The sequence below is a fragment of the Panthera onca genome, chromosome A1 (assembly GCF_046562875.1).
Source record: "Panthera onca isolate mPanOnc1 chromosome A1, mPanOnc1 haplotype 2, whole genome shotgun sequence".
NCBI classification, from domain to species: domain Eukaryota; kingdom Metazoa; phylum Chordata; class Mammalia; order Carnivora; family Felidae; genus Panthera; species Panthera onca.
Genome location: NC_138339.1, coordinates 95,175,030 through 95,188,815, shown reverse-complemented (window position 1 = coordinate 95,188,815; position 13,786 = coordinate 95,175,030). Strand labels below are relative to the sequence as shown.

The following is a 13,786-nucleotide window of genomic DNA, read 5'->3' as shown; positions in this document are numbered from 1 at the left end:
CTAAACAGGCTAGTAAGATTTACTTGAGTTCAAACTGGTTCTCATTTAATAATGACTCAGCTTTGGCCAGTTCAAAAAGAAAGGGGCTTTACTGAAGCCAGCTTGAAATGTTGTTTATTGGTGGTTACTAGTGAGGAATATACCTACCACTCTGCTTCCTAACCACTCCCCTCCCTGCTTTACCTGCTGATCTCTCCCTTGGTCCCCTCCCCACACCCAAGGCTTTTTGGCTATTGTCAGGAGAGTTTAGTTGAACTAAATTTGCTTAGTGTGTGATATGGTACAGGATCCTGAAGTTCTTCTTGCCTCCTTTTTCTAGTCTATAAAATTAAAGTCATTAACACCTACTGAGTATATGATATAGTAAAGTTAAGTCTTACTCTTCAGAATTTAGAGAAGCAAAATGGTACTGTTTCTTGGCAAATTTGGCTTCTGAAGAATTTCCGAGCCCATTTTGGTTTTATTTATTCTTGTTAAAAAGGTATCTTTGGTTATAGCGATTAACATTTCACAGTTGAACAGAGAATATGAACTGATGTGTTTTGTTTTGTTTTTTTAATTCCATATTTTACAGACAGTAAACACAGTGGATCATGCCCATTCTACTGCAGTGGAGAAAGCAAACAATGAGATAGGAGAGATTACAAGTGACATAATTCGGAGTTCTATTTCTCAGGTTCCATCTGTGGAAAAACTGCCTATAAACACAGGAACTGAGGGGTTACCTACTTCTTGTTCTTTTACACTAAATGATGATGTTTTTGCAGAAATTGAGGGACCACCTACTCCTACTGATGTCTTAGTTCACAGCAATTTACCTGTTGCTAGTACTTCGGATTATAGGTTACTGTGTGATATTGACAAGAATGTCTGCAATAAGATTAGTCTTCTACCTAATGATGAGGACAGTTTGCCCCCTCTTATGGTTGCATCTGGAGAAAAGGGATCAGGTAGGATAGCAGTTATTTAAATTTTTTTTTTTTAATATTTATTTATTTTATTTTTGAGACAGAGTGAGACAAAGCATGAACGGGGGAGGGTCAGAGAGAGGGAGACACAGAATCTGAAACAGGCTCCAGGCTCTGAGCTGTCAGCACAGAGCCCGACGCGGGGCTCAAACTCACGGACCGTGAGATCATGACCTGAGCCTAAGTCGGCCGCTTAACCGACTGAGCCACCCAAGTGCCCCTATTTAAATTTTAAAAGAGGGTTTTTTTGAAAGAATGTACTGGTGAATTTTGTGATGTATGAAATGTACTTTTTAGGCTTAGACAATTTGGTTGAAATATGTACTATGGCTTGGTATCTTAAGTTTACAAAAAGTCTTATTATGTGAAAACAAATTCTAAAAAGATCTGAACTTTTGAGTTGAATGGATATGATTCATTTATGACATCTTGAGTCCCTAATTTAGAATGAGGCAAAAGTCTAGTTCAACAGGGAAACTCATTGATTTTTAGTCCTGAAAATATTTCCATTGTGTTAGGGTTTTGTTATTTTTTCCCCTGCCCCCCTCCCCCCATATCATTTTTCTTTAAAGGAGCATAGCGCCCAAAGAAGAGAGTATTGGATTGGACAACAAACTAGGAACTTTAGTTCCTCATTTACTACTTAATACATCTATGACTTGAAGCATGTTATTTAATCTCTATGGGCTTCAGTTTCCTGTGTAAAAGAAGAGAACCTGTACGATCCCTAAGGTCCTTTTCAAGCTGGAGTTTCTGTGGCTAGCTCCCAACTCAGAGTAGTTCCCTAGGATACATCCTTGTCACCCCAGGCATTATGCTGCATCCTGCAACATGAAATGATTATGTTCTGTGCATCATAATATAGGGGAATAAAGCTTAGGATCTCTGTTCTGTCAGTAGGAGCTATTTCATGAACCTGCCTGTAGTGGCAGAAATACCTTAAGTCCTATACTTTGCTTGTTTTCCTGTTGATGATATCAAGATGTTTTTTGACACTTGGTCACTGACATAGGGCATACGGCAGCAAGCAGTATGTACAATTTGAGAGTTATAAAGCTGTACTTTCAAGAGTTGTAAATTTCAGAATTTATAAATAGAGTGGCTGGCAGTCTGGAATCCACTTTACAAAAATGTGTGTTTTAAAATTGCATAAATATGCTGTTTAATCAACGTATTTGCATATATACTACATATATAATATACTATGTCAGGGCTTATATGTATTATAGAATTAATATCTTTACATAAATAGAAAAGAATGAGTACATAATAATAGTTGTCCAGGGCATTGACTGATTTTTATGAAATGGGTTTGCTTTTGTTACTAAGTTTGATCAAGCTATTGAAGGATTTCTAAATGTGTTTTTTTGTTTTTATTGCAAGCATATTTAACTGGAAGTTATATTCTAACGAATATGTTACTTTCATGATTTAGTGCCTGTAATAGAAGAACACCCATCTCATGAGCAAATCATTTTGCTTCTTGAAAGCAAAAGTTTTCGTCCTGTTACATTTGTCTTAAATGCTAATCTACTTGTGAATGTCAAGATAGTATTTTGTAAGTAATGATTAATCTTTCTTTGCCTAATTGGTATGCAGAATTTCTGAAATTAATTAATTGAATTTTGACTGGCAACTATAAAAAGTAAGCATTGGGTATTGAATTTTTAGCCACAAAGGAATATAGATTTTTTAGATTTATATTCAGTGGAACTTGAAATGAAAGCTTAAAGATTTCTACTAGTGTCTTTCAGTCAGTGCTAGGTTAAGCTTATGGGCTCCTAGCTGAGCTATATTTTGATATTAAAGATATAATTGACTGTGTTTCATATAGCTTTTAGATGAATTGAAATTTGGTAATTAAATAAGAATCTTGATTTAATAGCAATAAAGACAGTTTTAGAGTAAGTGACATGTGACCTAATTAAAAGTAAGGAAGTAAATAATCCTCAGTACTTAACAATGCATCTCTCAGCGTTTCATTCTCTGAAACAAACTTAATTGATTCTTACCCACTACATTTCAGCATATTAGTGCATCTTTTATTTTATTTTTTATTTTAGTGTTATTTATTAATTGACTCTATAAGATAATCTTTCATCCTTTCTTTTACATTAATCTTATATAATTTAAAGTGTTTTTTTTGTGAGGAGAACTTTGGGAAAATAAGGAATTTGAAAAGTTGTGCTTCATGCAAAGGACAACTACATTAGTTTCTGTGGTTAAAAGAAGTTGACATTTATAGTTGTATGCTTTTATCACTTAAGATTCCTCAGACAAATATTGGTACTTCTCAACCAATGGATTGCATGGCTTGGGACAGGCAGAAATAATTATTCTATTATTATGTTTGCCAAATGAAGATGCTATTCCGACCGACATCTTCAAACTATTTATCACCATCTATAAGGATGCTGTAAAAGGTATAGCATTTTATTTTGAACTGTTCAGACCAGGGGATGGATAAATTAATTAAAGGCATTTATGCTTTTGGCTATGCTAACTGTGCTAAAGATTTATTTTGTGAAGAGATTGCTGATGTCTTAAAAGATTTTCAGTCATTTTCAGTCATTTTCAATTTTCATCATTTTCAGTCACCTTAAATCTAGCATTTTATGTAATTAGTGTCTTTAAACAGTTTTTTTTTAATTTTAAAAATGGAAATATATTTGCCTTCATTTTTTTATATATGTCTATATTGTTTTCTTACTATCTGTGTAGGATTGGGGGAGATAAGAATTTTCACTTGGTCATGCAGTGCAGAGAAAAATTTTAAACCACCTGTGGTTAGAAACATTTTCAAAATTTTGTTCACAATTCTCAGTCTCCAGGAATAACTGAGCTTTGTACACATAAGTTACTCAATTGATGATGCTTCAAGAGTGGAAATAAGAAAAAAAAAATCTACATTGCTTTTATTTAAGAAAGTTTATACTGCAACATTCAAACTTAGAATGCCTCTCAGAACAATTTAAAAATCTTCTTATTAATGATTTTATTTCTAGGAAAATACATAGAAAACTTGGACAATATAACTTTTACTGAGAGTTTTCTCAGTAGCAAGGATCATGGAGGATTTCTGTTTATTACACCTACTTTTCAGAAACTTGATGATCTCCTATTACCAAGTAATCCTTTTCTTTGTGGAATTCTTATCCAGAAGCTAGAGATTCCCTGGGCAAAGGTTTTTCCTATGCGTTTAATGTTGAGACTGGGTGCAGAATATAAAGGTAAGTTTTAGAATAATAAGTTAAATCACATAGGTTCATATGTACTAAATGTAAAATAAGAATTTCAGTGATATCATTAAAATCAATTTTTTAATGGATTTAAGGGGACTACTTTTGTTTTGATATATTTTTAAAATTCCAAAATAGCCTTTCTCTACTACCAAATGAACTGTCTAGACAACCTTGGTATATCATGAAGTTTTAGATGTTGATAGCTATATTAACTTACCTTAAAAAAATTTGTTTTTAAATTTTAGAACAAAACATAGAAAACATTGAAAAGTTTTCTTAAAAGCATATACTGTAGGGAGTACATTTTGTTACATTTCCTATATTTTAAGAAGGTAAATGATTTCCCCTCTAAATTTGTGTACATCATAAAACCAAACATGAAAGATTATGAAATAATGGTCTGGGTTTATGTATATGGTTATTTCTAAGTTGAAATAATTTCTGGTGTTAAACTTTTTGAATTCCCACCCTTCATCCCTGACTTTTTTCAAGAAATTATTTATTGCATGTAAAATATATCTAATGAAATTTTAGGTATTTGATTATAATTTAATTAAAATAGGTATTTTCTTGGAGGAAAATTAAATGTAGGGGGTTTATAAAATTTATAAAATATTTCAAGATGGGCAAATTCAGTGAGATATAAATCTCCCTCTTTGGCAAATTTATTATGCTGTTTGATTTTAGGGGGAGGTCTTTACCATTTAGGATTTAAACATGTGATATGTGATGCTATTATGTAAAAAGTAAATTTTATTTCAGGTTTTTTATTGTATAAACTACAGAGCTTAAGAAATTTAATTCTGTGTCAGTTATTTCATACATTCAGCCTGATATTTTGTCTCTGATATAAATATTTGAATGCTATTTTTATGAGAAGTTAGGTCAATATATAACCTTAAGTCGTTATGGAACATATAATATATAACTTTGGCCAGTGTTTTGGTTAGTATCACTTATAGATACTAAATCTGTTTTTCTCATGCTCAAAGAAGCAAAATCATGGAGCAACTTGTGGGACTTATCAGAAGATCACAGGGGTTGGAGCCCAAAAGCTATGATAGCTGTTTAGTGATGATGAGGATAAAAATCATGAGTTATACAGGTTTTTCCTGCTACCTGAAAGTAGAACATTCCTATAAAACCTTTTTAAAGCCAAAATGGCATAAAGGAAAGAAGCTATCACCACTTCATAAGCACAAAAATCTGTTTCATAGTGAAAACAGGAAGTCACATAGGTCTTTTGTAAAAGCAAAGTGGTATTAAAGCAAACTTGGATGAGGGAGAAACCTGTACATACATAGAAGTTAATTAGTTTTAGCTGTTTTCTGAGTTCTTTATGTATTGGTGGATTTTAGATATAAAGAGGCATGGTGTCCATGCCTCTTTAGGCATGAACTTGGAAGTACTGTGTGTGTGTGTGTGTGTGTGTGTGTGTTAGAGAAAATGGATGTATGGAAAATTTAATGACAAAAGTTAGAGTTCCAAGATTAAAGGATAGAAATAATGGTCTGAAAGCAGTAATTATTAGAAATAGTAGTAGAAAGTGGGGATTATCTACACATTTGCATTGAGACCGTTTGTTTGGATTATCATTCAGTGTTGGATTAGGTGATTTAAGAGATCCCTTTGTAACCCTGACAGAACGTTGTCTTTCTAAATAAGCCATAACCTTTGAAAATACTGTTTCAAATAAAATTACTTCAAGTTGTAGGGGCGCCTGGGTGGCTCAGTCGGTTGAGCGTCCGACTTCGGCTCAGGTCATGATCTCACAGTTCGTGGGTTCGAGCCCCGCATCAGGCTCTGTGCTGACCGCTTGCTCAGAGCCTGGAGCCTGCTTCAGATTCTGTGCCTCCTACTCTCTCTGCCCCTCCCCCGTTCACGCTTTGTCTCACTCTGTTTCTCAAAAATAAATAAATGTAAAAAAAAAATTAAAAAAAAATTACTTCAAGTTGTAAAGGATGCTCCCTCATTCATAAAAGATGGAGTGAAAAGTCATCATTTATCTTAATCAGATCACTTATCATTTTAATGTCTTTTACCACTAACATCTGTGTCTTTTTCCATTCTGTACCCTCTGCCCTCTAAATAACATAGTTGTCCTTTTAAAAACCAAAAAGTATGTTTGTAATAGCAAAGATGTGAGTTGCTCTGACTTAAATTTTAAAAATAGATAATGTCAGGTAATATGTGTTTTCTTAGAATATTAAGAAAGAATATTTGTATGACAGGTATGAGAGAGGTTTGTTTAAGAACTAGGCTGAGAACTGAAAGTTAAAATGTTTTCTGCTTTTTATTGTTATAGAAATGTCTTACCTTTTCTTCCAGAAGCGTGCTGCACTGCTAACCAAATACCTTTTCCTTTTGGTGAATAATATTTATAGTGCCTTAAAGGAAGAGAAAAGTAGTTAGGTGATAGACTCCACCTTTCTTCTGTTGCTCTGCATTGATTTTTTTTGACTCTGTGTACCCCTTTTATCATGCTGACCCAAGAACTATAAAAGTTTACTACCATCTGTAAATTAGCACAATTGAATATTAATTTTAAATGTCTTAAAAATCCTGAATTATTCATTTCTGTTTAAATTGTCAGAACTTTATAGGGGTATATCAGATCACTAATTTTCCAGCCATTATCGTTTTGTGAAATCAACATGTATAATGAAAAGATTAAATACTTTGGAATGAAGCAAGCCTAATTTCAAATCTGTTTCACTGGTGATTAACTTAGTCACCATAGACAATTTTATTAATTTCTGTGTCTCTCCTCTCCCATTTGTAAAGTATGGGTAGACATACTTGCCTCACTGGGTTGTTTTAGGGCTTAAATAAGATAATGTATATAAAGTTTGCAGTTCAGTGTAGCCTCCAGTAAATACACACTATGGGTTAATGTATCTCTCACTTTCCCCAGAGAACTGATTGGGTGGTATCTATCCATAATCTTTGAAAAATGAGAATTAGAAGTAATAAATTCAAGACTTTTTTCGGGTTTTATTGATGGTAACCAGTTTTCCTTTCTTATCTATAGTATATCCTGCTCCTCTAACAAGTATCAGAGGCCGAAAACCTCTTTTTGGAGAAATAGGACATACTATTATGAACTTACTTGTTGTGAGTAATCAAACAATTAAGTGTTCTTACATTGTTAACTTTAATATTTTATTTAGCATATTTTATATGTTTGCATTTTCCTCTATTAATTTGGCATATTTGGTATAATGAGAGTTTGTTTATAATATATCTTTATTTAGATAAATGGGCTCTGTTTCTAATGGATTGCTTTTTAGAATACATCTCTTAATTTATGTGTACCTGATTCTGATTGCCTTTTGATTCATTCTGCTGCATTGCTAACACATTTAGGTAATGTGAGATCTACACAGTTATTGAAGTGTTAGTAAAAGTAATTAGTAACAATGTTAGTAAAGTCAGTCAGTTTGGTGATTTTGAGCAAATTGTGGCCTGAGTTTCCTCATTTGTAATAGGAAGGATTGGATTAGATAATCTCAGGTTCCCTTCTACCTTTAATTTAAATAATTGTTTTATTTGTAACCATAAAAAAGTATTTGGACTTATTATTTTTTTTTTTTTTTGAGTGGACTTATTTTTAATTTATACATGTTTACTTTGAAGACTTATTTTGGAAGATTTATAATTAGAAAGAGGACATCACCCCTAAATACTACAGAATTTTTCCTGAGAATGATATTCTTTATTACTATTGTGGAGTAGCTAGGAGAATTAGTTGGTTTTTCAAGTTGGTACTACTTTCTGTATGGCATTTTGATAGTTATATATCACAAGTCTTAAAATGATGGACATTATTAAAAAAGTATTTAATGAATGGGTAAAATGCTCATGGATAGTTTAAGGTTTATGGAAATGTCATTATTTTATATGTAGGACCTTCGAAATTACCAGTATACCTTGCATACCATAGACCAGCTATTGATTCATATGGAAATGGGGAAGAGCTGCATAAAAATACCTCGGAAAAAATACAATGATGTAAGTTTAATTTCTTCATGCAGATTTTGAAGATAATTATTGAACATTAGATTTCTTTAAAGGTGTGTTAAATTTGTTTTGAATCAGACTGTCTAATACATAATGGCAAAAAATAATATTTTTGAAATTAAAAAAAATTTTTTTAACATTTATTTATTTTTGAGAGACAGAGAGAGGCAGAGTATGAGCAGGGGAGGGGCAGAGAGGGAGACACAGAATTCGAAGCAGGCTGCAGGCTCCGAGCTGTCAGCACACAGCCTGCTGCGGGGCCCGAACTCACAAATCGCGAGATCATGACCTGAGCCGAAGTCGGACGCTCAACCAACTGAGCACCCAGGCACCCCAATATTTTTGAAATTTTAGATTTGTTTCCTAATAAGGGATTTGTTTTTTCTTTACTATTTTTTTTAATGTTTATTTTGAGACCGAGAAAGAGAGTGCACACAAGCAGGGGAGGGGTACAGAGAGAGGGAGAGAGAGAATCCCAAGCAGGGTGCACGCTTTCAGGGCAGAGCCCAATTTGGGGCTCAGTCTCACAGACAGTAGGATCATGACCTGAGCCAAAATCAAGAGTCAGAGGCTTAACTGACTAAGCCACCCAGGTGCCCCTTTACTGTTCTATCTGTTAATTGAGGTGATTTTATGTTAAAACATTGGTTTCTATCACATTCTCAGGGAGTTGTCTAGACCAAAGCTTGATAATAAAGAAGAAGCTTAGAAGCTGGTTGGAAATGTGGCCCTTTGAATGATTGTAACTAATAAGGACATAGCATGTTAATAGTGTTTCTAAATGGTGGTTTTTTTTTCCCCCAGGTGATGAAAGTTATAAATTCTTCTAATGAGCATGTCATTAGCATTGGAGCTAGTTTTAGTACTGAAGCAGATTCTCACCTAGTCTGTATACAGAATGATGGCATTTATCAAACACAGGCCAACAGTGCCACTGGCCATCCTAGAAAAGGTAAGTGTTGGTTCCTAGTATTGATCTATAAAAGGACCTCAATAAATGGAATTCCATCCAAAGGGGAAATATATATATTTTACTTATTTGCTGAATTGATGATGATAATACAGTTTGCTTTAAAATTTTAGCTACACAGGGGCATCTGGGTGGCTCAGTCGGTTGAGTGTCTGAGTTCGGCTCAGGTCATGATCTAGCGGTTGACCAGTTCGAGCCCCACCTTGGGTTCTGTGCTGACAGCTCAGAGTCTGGAGCCTGCTTCGGATTGTGTGTCTCCCTCTGCCCCTCCCCTGCTCACACTCTCTCTCTGTCTCAAAAATAAAAGAAAACATAAAATAAAATAAAAAATAAAATTTTAGCTACAGAGATTAAAAATTGCTTCTAATTTGTGTTTTTTTCTTGGGCTACATTAGGTTTAAAGGTTAAACATTATATTTATTTTGATATCTTCAGGTTTAATTTATCCCATGTGGTATGAATTTTATTTTCAGTAATTTCTCTCTGGAATGAGGTGTTTGTCACCTTTGTTTGCTCTTTGCTTCAACTCTTCTTAGGGGAGTACAGGGTGGATAAAGAATGAAGAATGATTTATAATTTTTTTTAATGTTTATTTATTTTTGAGAGAGAGACACATAGAGCGTGAGTTGGGGAGGGGCAGAGAGAGAGGGAGACACAGAATCCAAAGCAGGCACCAGGCTCTGAACTGTCAGCACAGAGCCTGATGCAGGGTTTGAACCCATGAACCATGAGGTCATGACCTGAGCCGAAGTCGGAAGGTTAACTGACCATGCCACCCAGGCGCCCCGAGAATGATTTATAAAATTATAAGTGGCTGGGGATATAAAAATGGTAAAGGTGGTAGAGTAGCTTATGTGAGTGTCATTACTCTCACTTCTGGCTGAATGGCCTCAATGACTACTGTGATTGCCAAATCCTTGCAATAGAGGGCCTAACAAATTGAAAGTTAAGTGAAAGTGAGTATTTCATAAAAGTAATACATTTTTATAAGATACATATTTTTTAAAAAGTATTTTTAAAAAAGGGGGCACCAGGTGGCTCATCAGGTAACTGTCTGACTCTTGATTTTGGCTCAGGTCATGATCTTACAGTTTGTAAGGTAGAGCCCCGTGTTGGACTCTACACTGACACTGCAGAGCCTGCTTTGGATTCTCTCTCTCACCCTCTCTCTCTGCCTCTCCCTTGCTCTCTCGCTGCCTCTCAAAATAAGTAAATAAACTTAAAAGAATTTTTAAGTATTTTAAATAAAAAATAAAGTTTTAAAAGTCTGATATTCTAGCTGCTAATAAAATTTTTGCCTCTGATTATAAAGGTAATATATATTTACAGTAAGTTTAGAGAATATGTTTTAAAAAATAGTAAAAGAAAAAATAGTGCCAAGGTATGGCCATTGTTGACATTAACATATTTCCTTCTTATATTAGTAGATATCTATTAAGTAGAAGATTTTACTGGATATTTATATTTTTAATTTAACATGTCATTAACACTTTTGTTATTGAAACTCAACAACTATTTAATATTTGTTTGAATAGGTATATATTTTATAAAATTTTAAAGGTATAAATATCTACAGTGTAAAACCTCCTTTCTTCCCTTGACCGTGAAGCTCATCTCTTTTCCTCCCCACAGGCAACCAAACCAGTGTTATCAATTTTTTGTACATCCTTTCAGAAAAATTTTTGCTTGCATGTATATTTAAGCAAATACACACACACATCATCCTTACACTTAAAAAATTTTTTTTAATTTTTTATTTAGTTTTGAGAGACAGAGAGAGCGCAAGTGGGGAAGGGGCAGAGAGAGGGAGACAAAGAATCTGAAGCAGGCTCCAGGCTCTGAGCTGTCAGCACAAGCAGGGCTCAAACTCACAAACTGTGAGATCGTGACCTGAGCTGAAGTCGGACGCTTAACCAACTGAGCCACCCAGGCTCCCCACTTCCACTTTTTTAAACAAGTCATAACATGTATTCCATTCTGCACCTTGCTTTTTCTTTTAGCACATCTTGGAGATGATTCTGTGTTAGTATAAAAAGAACTTTTGTATTCTACGTAACTTTATACTTTTTATGTGTTCATCATTCATTTCTTCCTTATTAATGGACATAGTGAGTACCAATTCTTGGTTATTTATAAAAATGTACTATGAATAACCTTGTGTATGTATATATTCCTGGTAGTGGAATTGCAATTTTAATAGGTAATTATCAAGTTGTCTTCCATAGAGGTTGCTCTGATTTATGGTCTTACCATTAGTGGATGTTTGATTTCCCATTCTCTGACATAGACACAAACATTTTAAGTAGTACAGTAGCTGTCAATTATTAGATACAAACATTACCTAACCTTTATGCAGTATTTTTTATCTTAATTTGGTCTAGTTTTTTTTTATTAGCTTTCTAATATAAGTGGTATGGTATGGGCATGGCATTTATCAAGTACTTAAATATGCCATGCTCCACATTATACACTTAACAAATATATAGTATTTCAAAAAAAGGTAACATTAGGGGCACCTACCTATTTGGCTTAGTTGGTTGAGTGTCAGACTCTTGATTTTGCTCAGGTCATGAACTCAGGGTTGTGGGATCGAGCCCTTTGGTGGGCTCTGTGTTGAATGTGGAGCCTGCTTGGGATTCTGTCTCTCTCTCCATCTGTCTCACTGTGTCCCTGGCCCCGCTCACACTCCTGCTCTCTCTCTAAAAAAAAAAAAAAAAAAAAAAAAGCAATATTAAGACTTTTTTTTTTTATCAGTGACAGGTGCAAGTTTTGTGGTATTCAATGGAGCTCTCAAAACATCTTCAGGATTTCTTGCTAAGTCCAGCATAGTTGAAGGTATGAATTTCATTTTTAAGATTGTTTTAACGTAAAGATGTTTTCCATTTCCTTTTAAAATGTATTTGACACAAAAGAACATATGTAAGTTAGAAAGCACACTACCACAAATTTATATGAAATCATTACCCAACTCAAGGACCAGAATATTGCCAATATTTGGGTCTACCTTAAGCATAACAACTCTGCCATAGGCTGCACGTCCTGCCTGTACAGAGCCTAACAGCCTGAGGTGAGAACTTAGGGTGTTTCCTTAGCATGCACACACCCTGATCATGCACACAGTATTGTACATGTGTGTGGCCTTCTAAATTCCCAGAAATATGTTAGAGCTTTTCAAAACCTTATGGCCATCACATTCTCCAGCTTTTCCTTTTAAGTGTTTGGTTGGCCTATTGTTTGCCTCTTCTGTTCATCTGCTGCACAGGTGGCTCCACTGTTAATCATTGGCCTCTAATTGTTTTTGACAAATGCTCCCTGAGAAAGGCCTTTTTGTACTGGGCAAAATACCCAAGTCAAAATTATCAATTCTCTGGTAATGAGACTTTGAAGGAGCTCTGACCTCCTTTTGCCCTTTCCTGTGGCTACCAGGCTTTTGGTTTTTACCATGATTGTAGGCTATTGGTTTTTAAGGCTTCCACTCAGCTAGAGAGGAGAGGATGGGAATAGGAAAGTTAAAATGACAGAAAGCCCAAAGCTTGCTGTTTTTATGAAGATCCAGCCATTTTTCTTGAATAAATATCCCCCAGATTGCTGCAAGACTTTAGTTAATTTCCAGAGTTCTAAAAAAGTTTCTTGTGACATTTTATTAGTTCCCTTGTTCTTTTTATGGAGGAGAGTATTTTGGGAGATTCTTAAGTCTGCTTTTTCACTAATGTCCTCCCTACTATCTCAAACATAGGTTTATAGGAAATTCTCTTATCTTTGGTGCCATGAACATACTTTATTCTTTTTTTTAGTAGTGCCTTGGCCACTTTAAGCCTTTCAGTTTTCCACATTAAATTTAGGACCAACTTGTCAGGTCCTAATGGTCCATTGGAATTTTTATTGGAATTGCGTTAAATCAATTAGTTTAATTTTGAGAAAAACTGACTTATTTTCCATTCTCAGTGTTCCTATCCATAAAAATGGGCTATCCTTAATTTAGGTAATGTTCAATGTCTTTTAGTGAAATTTTATAGGGGCACCTGGGTGGCTCAGTCAGAAGACCATGCAACTCTTGATCTCAGGGTTGGGGGTTTGAGCCCCATATTGGGTGTAGAGATTATTTAAAAATAAAATCTTTTAAAAAATTAAAAACTTAAATTTTATAGTTTTTGTATAGGTCTTGCATGTCTTCTTTTGATTTATTTCTGTAACAGATTTTATTGCTGATGTAAATGTATCTTTTTAAAGTTTTTGTTTTGATGTCTAGAAATTCATTTATTTCTGTATTTTTATCTTATAACCAGTAACACTGCTGAATTCTCATTTTTTACAATAATTTACCTATAGATCTTTTTAGAGTTTTCTTTATAGCTCAGTGTATCATATTTTAATAATGGTAATTTTGCTTATTTCTTTACAGTCCATCTGGCTTTTATTTTTCTTGATTATTGGCTAGGTCTACCAGTTGAAGCAGTGAATGTAAATGCTCTTGTCTAGATCCATGTTTGTCAAATAATACCTTTTAAAAATAAGTGAGCTTTTATGATTCAATTTTGTGTGCCATCTCTGTCATTCTGATAATGGATGTGAGGTATCCAATTATA

The 13,786-nt window shown here is 34.2% G+C and overlaps 1 protein-coding gene and 1 long non-coding RNA gene across 6 annotated transcripts in view; one reads left to right on the top strand and one right to left on the bottom strand.

Moving 5' to 3' along the window:
* Positions 1-13,786, bottom strand: part of LOC132681224 (uncharacterized) — a 43,130-nt gene that overhangs the window by 4,434 nt on the left and 24,910 nt on the right. Inside the window, exons 2-3 of the long non-coding RNA XR_009610951.3 lie at positions 11,721-11,899; positions 6,527-6,597 (exon numbers count right to left, since the gene is read on the bottom strand). This is a non-coding gene — a long non-coding RNA (uncharacterized LOC132681224). The remainder of the gene's footprint in view (positions 1-6,526; positions 6,598-11,720; positions 11,900-13,786) is intronic.
* The window catches only part of ZFYVE16 (zinc finger FYVE-type containing 16), a 53,038-nt gene that overhangs the window by 25,661 nt on the left and 13,591 nt on the right, over positions 1-13,786 (top strand). For all 5 annotated transcript variants that reach the window (XR_014138167.1, XM_060635449.3, XM_078448496.2 and 2 more), the window contains 8 exons: positions 575-950; positions 2,404-2,526; positions 3,236-3,391; positions 3,974-4,198; positions 7,242-7,324; positions 8,117-8,221; positions 9,035-9,182; positions 11,955-12,035. Coding sequence is in view for 4 of the 5 variants with exons in the window: in XM_060635449.3 (XP_060491432.2) it covers positions 575-950; positions 2,404-2,526; positions 3,236-3,391; positions 3,974-4,198; positions 7,242-7,324; positions 8,117-8,221; positions 9,035-9,182; positions 11,955-12,035 (1,297 nt within the window). In the remaining variant the exon portion in view is untranslated. The remainder of the gene's footprint in view (positions 1-574; positions 951-2,403; positions 2,527-3,235; positions 3,392-3,973; positions 4,199-7,241; positions 7,325-8,116; positions 8,222-9,034; positions 9,183-11,954; positions 12,036-13,786) is intronic.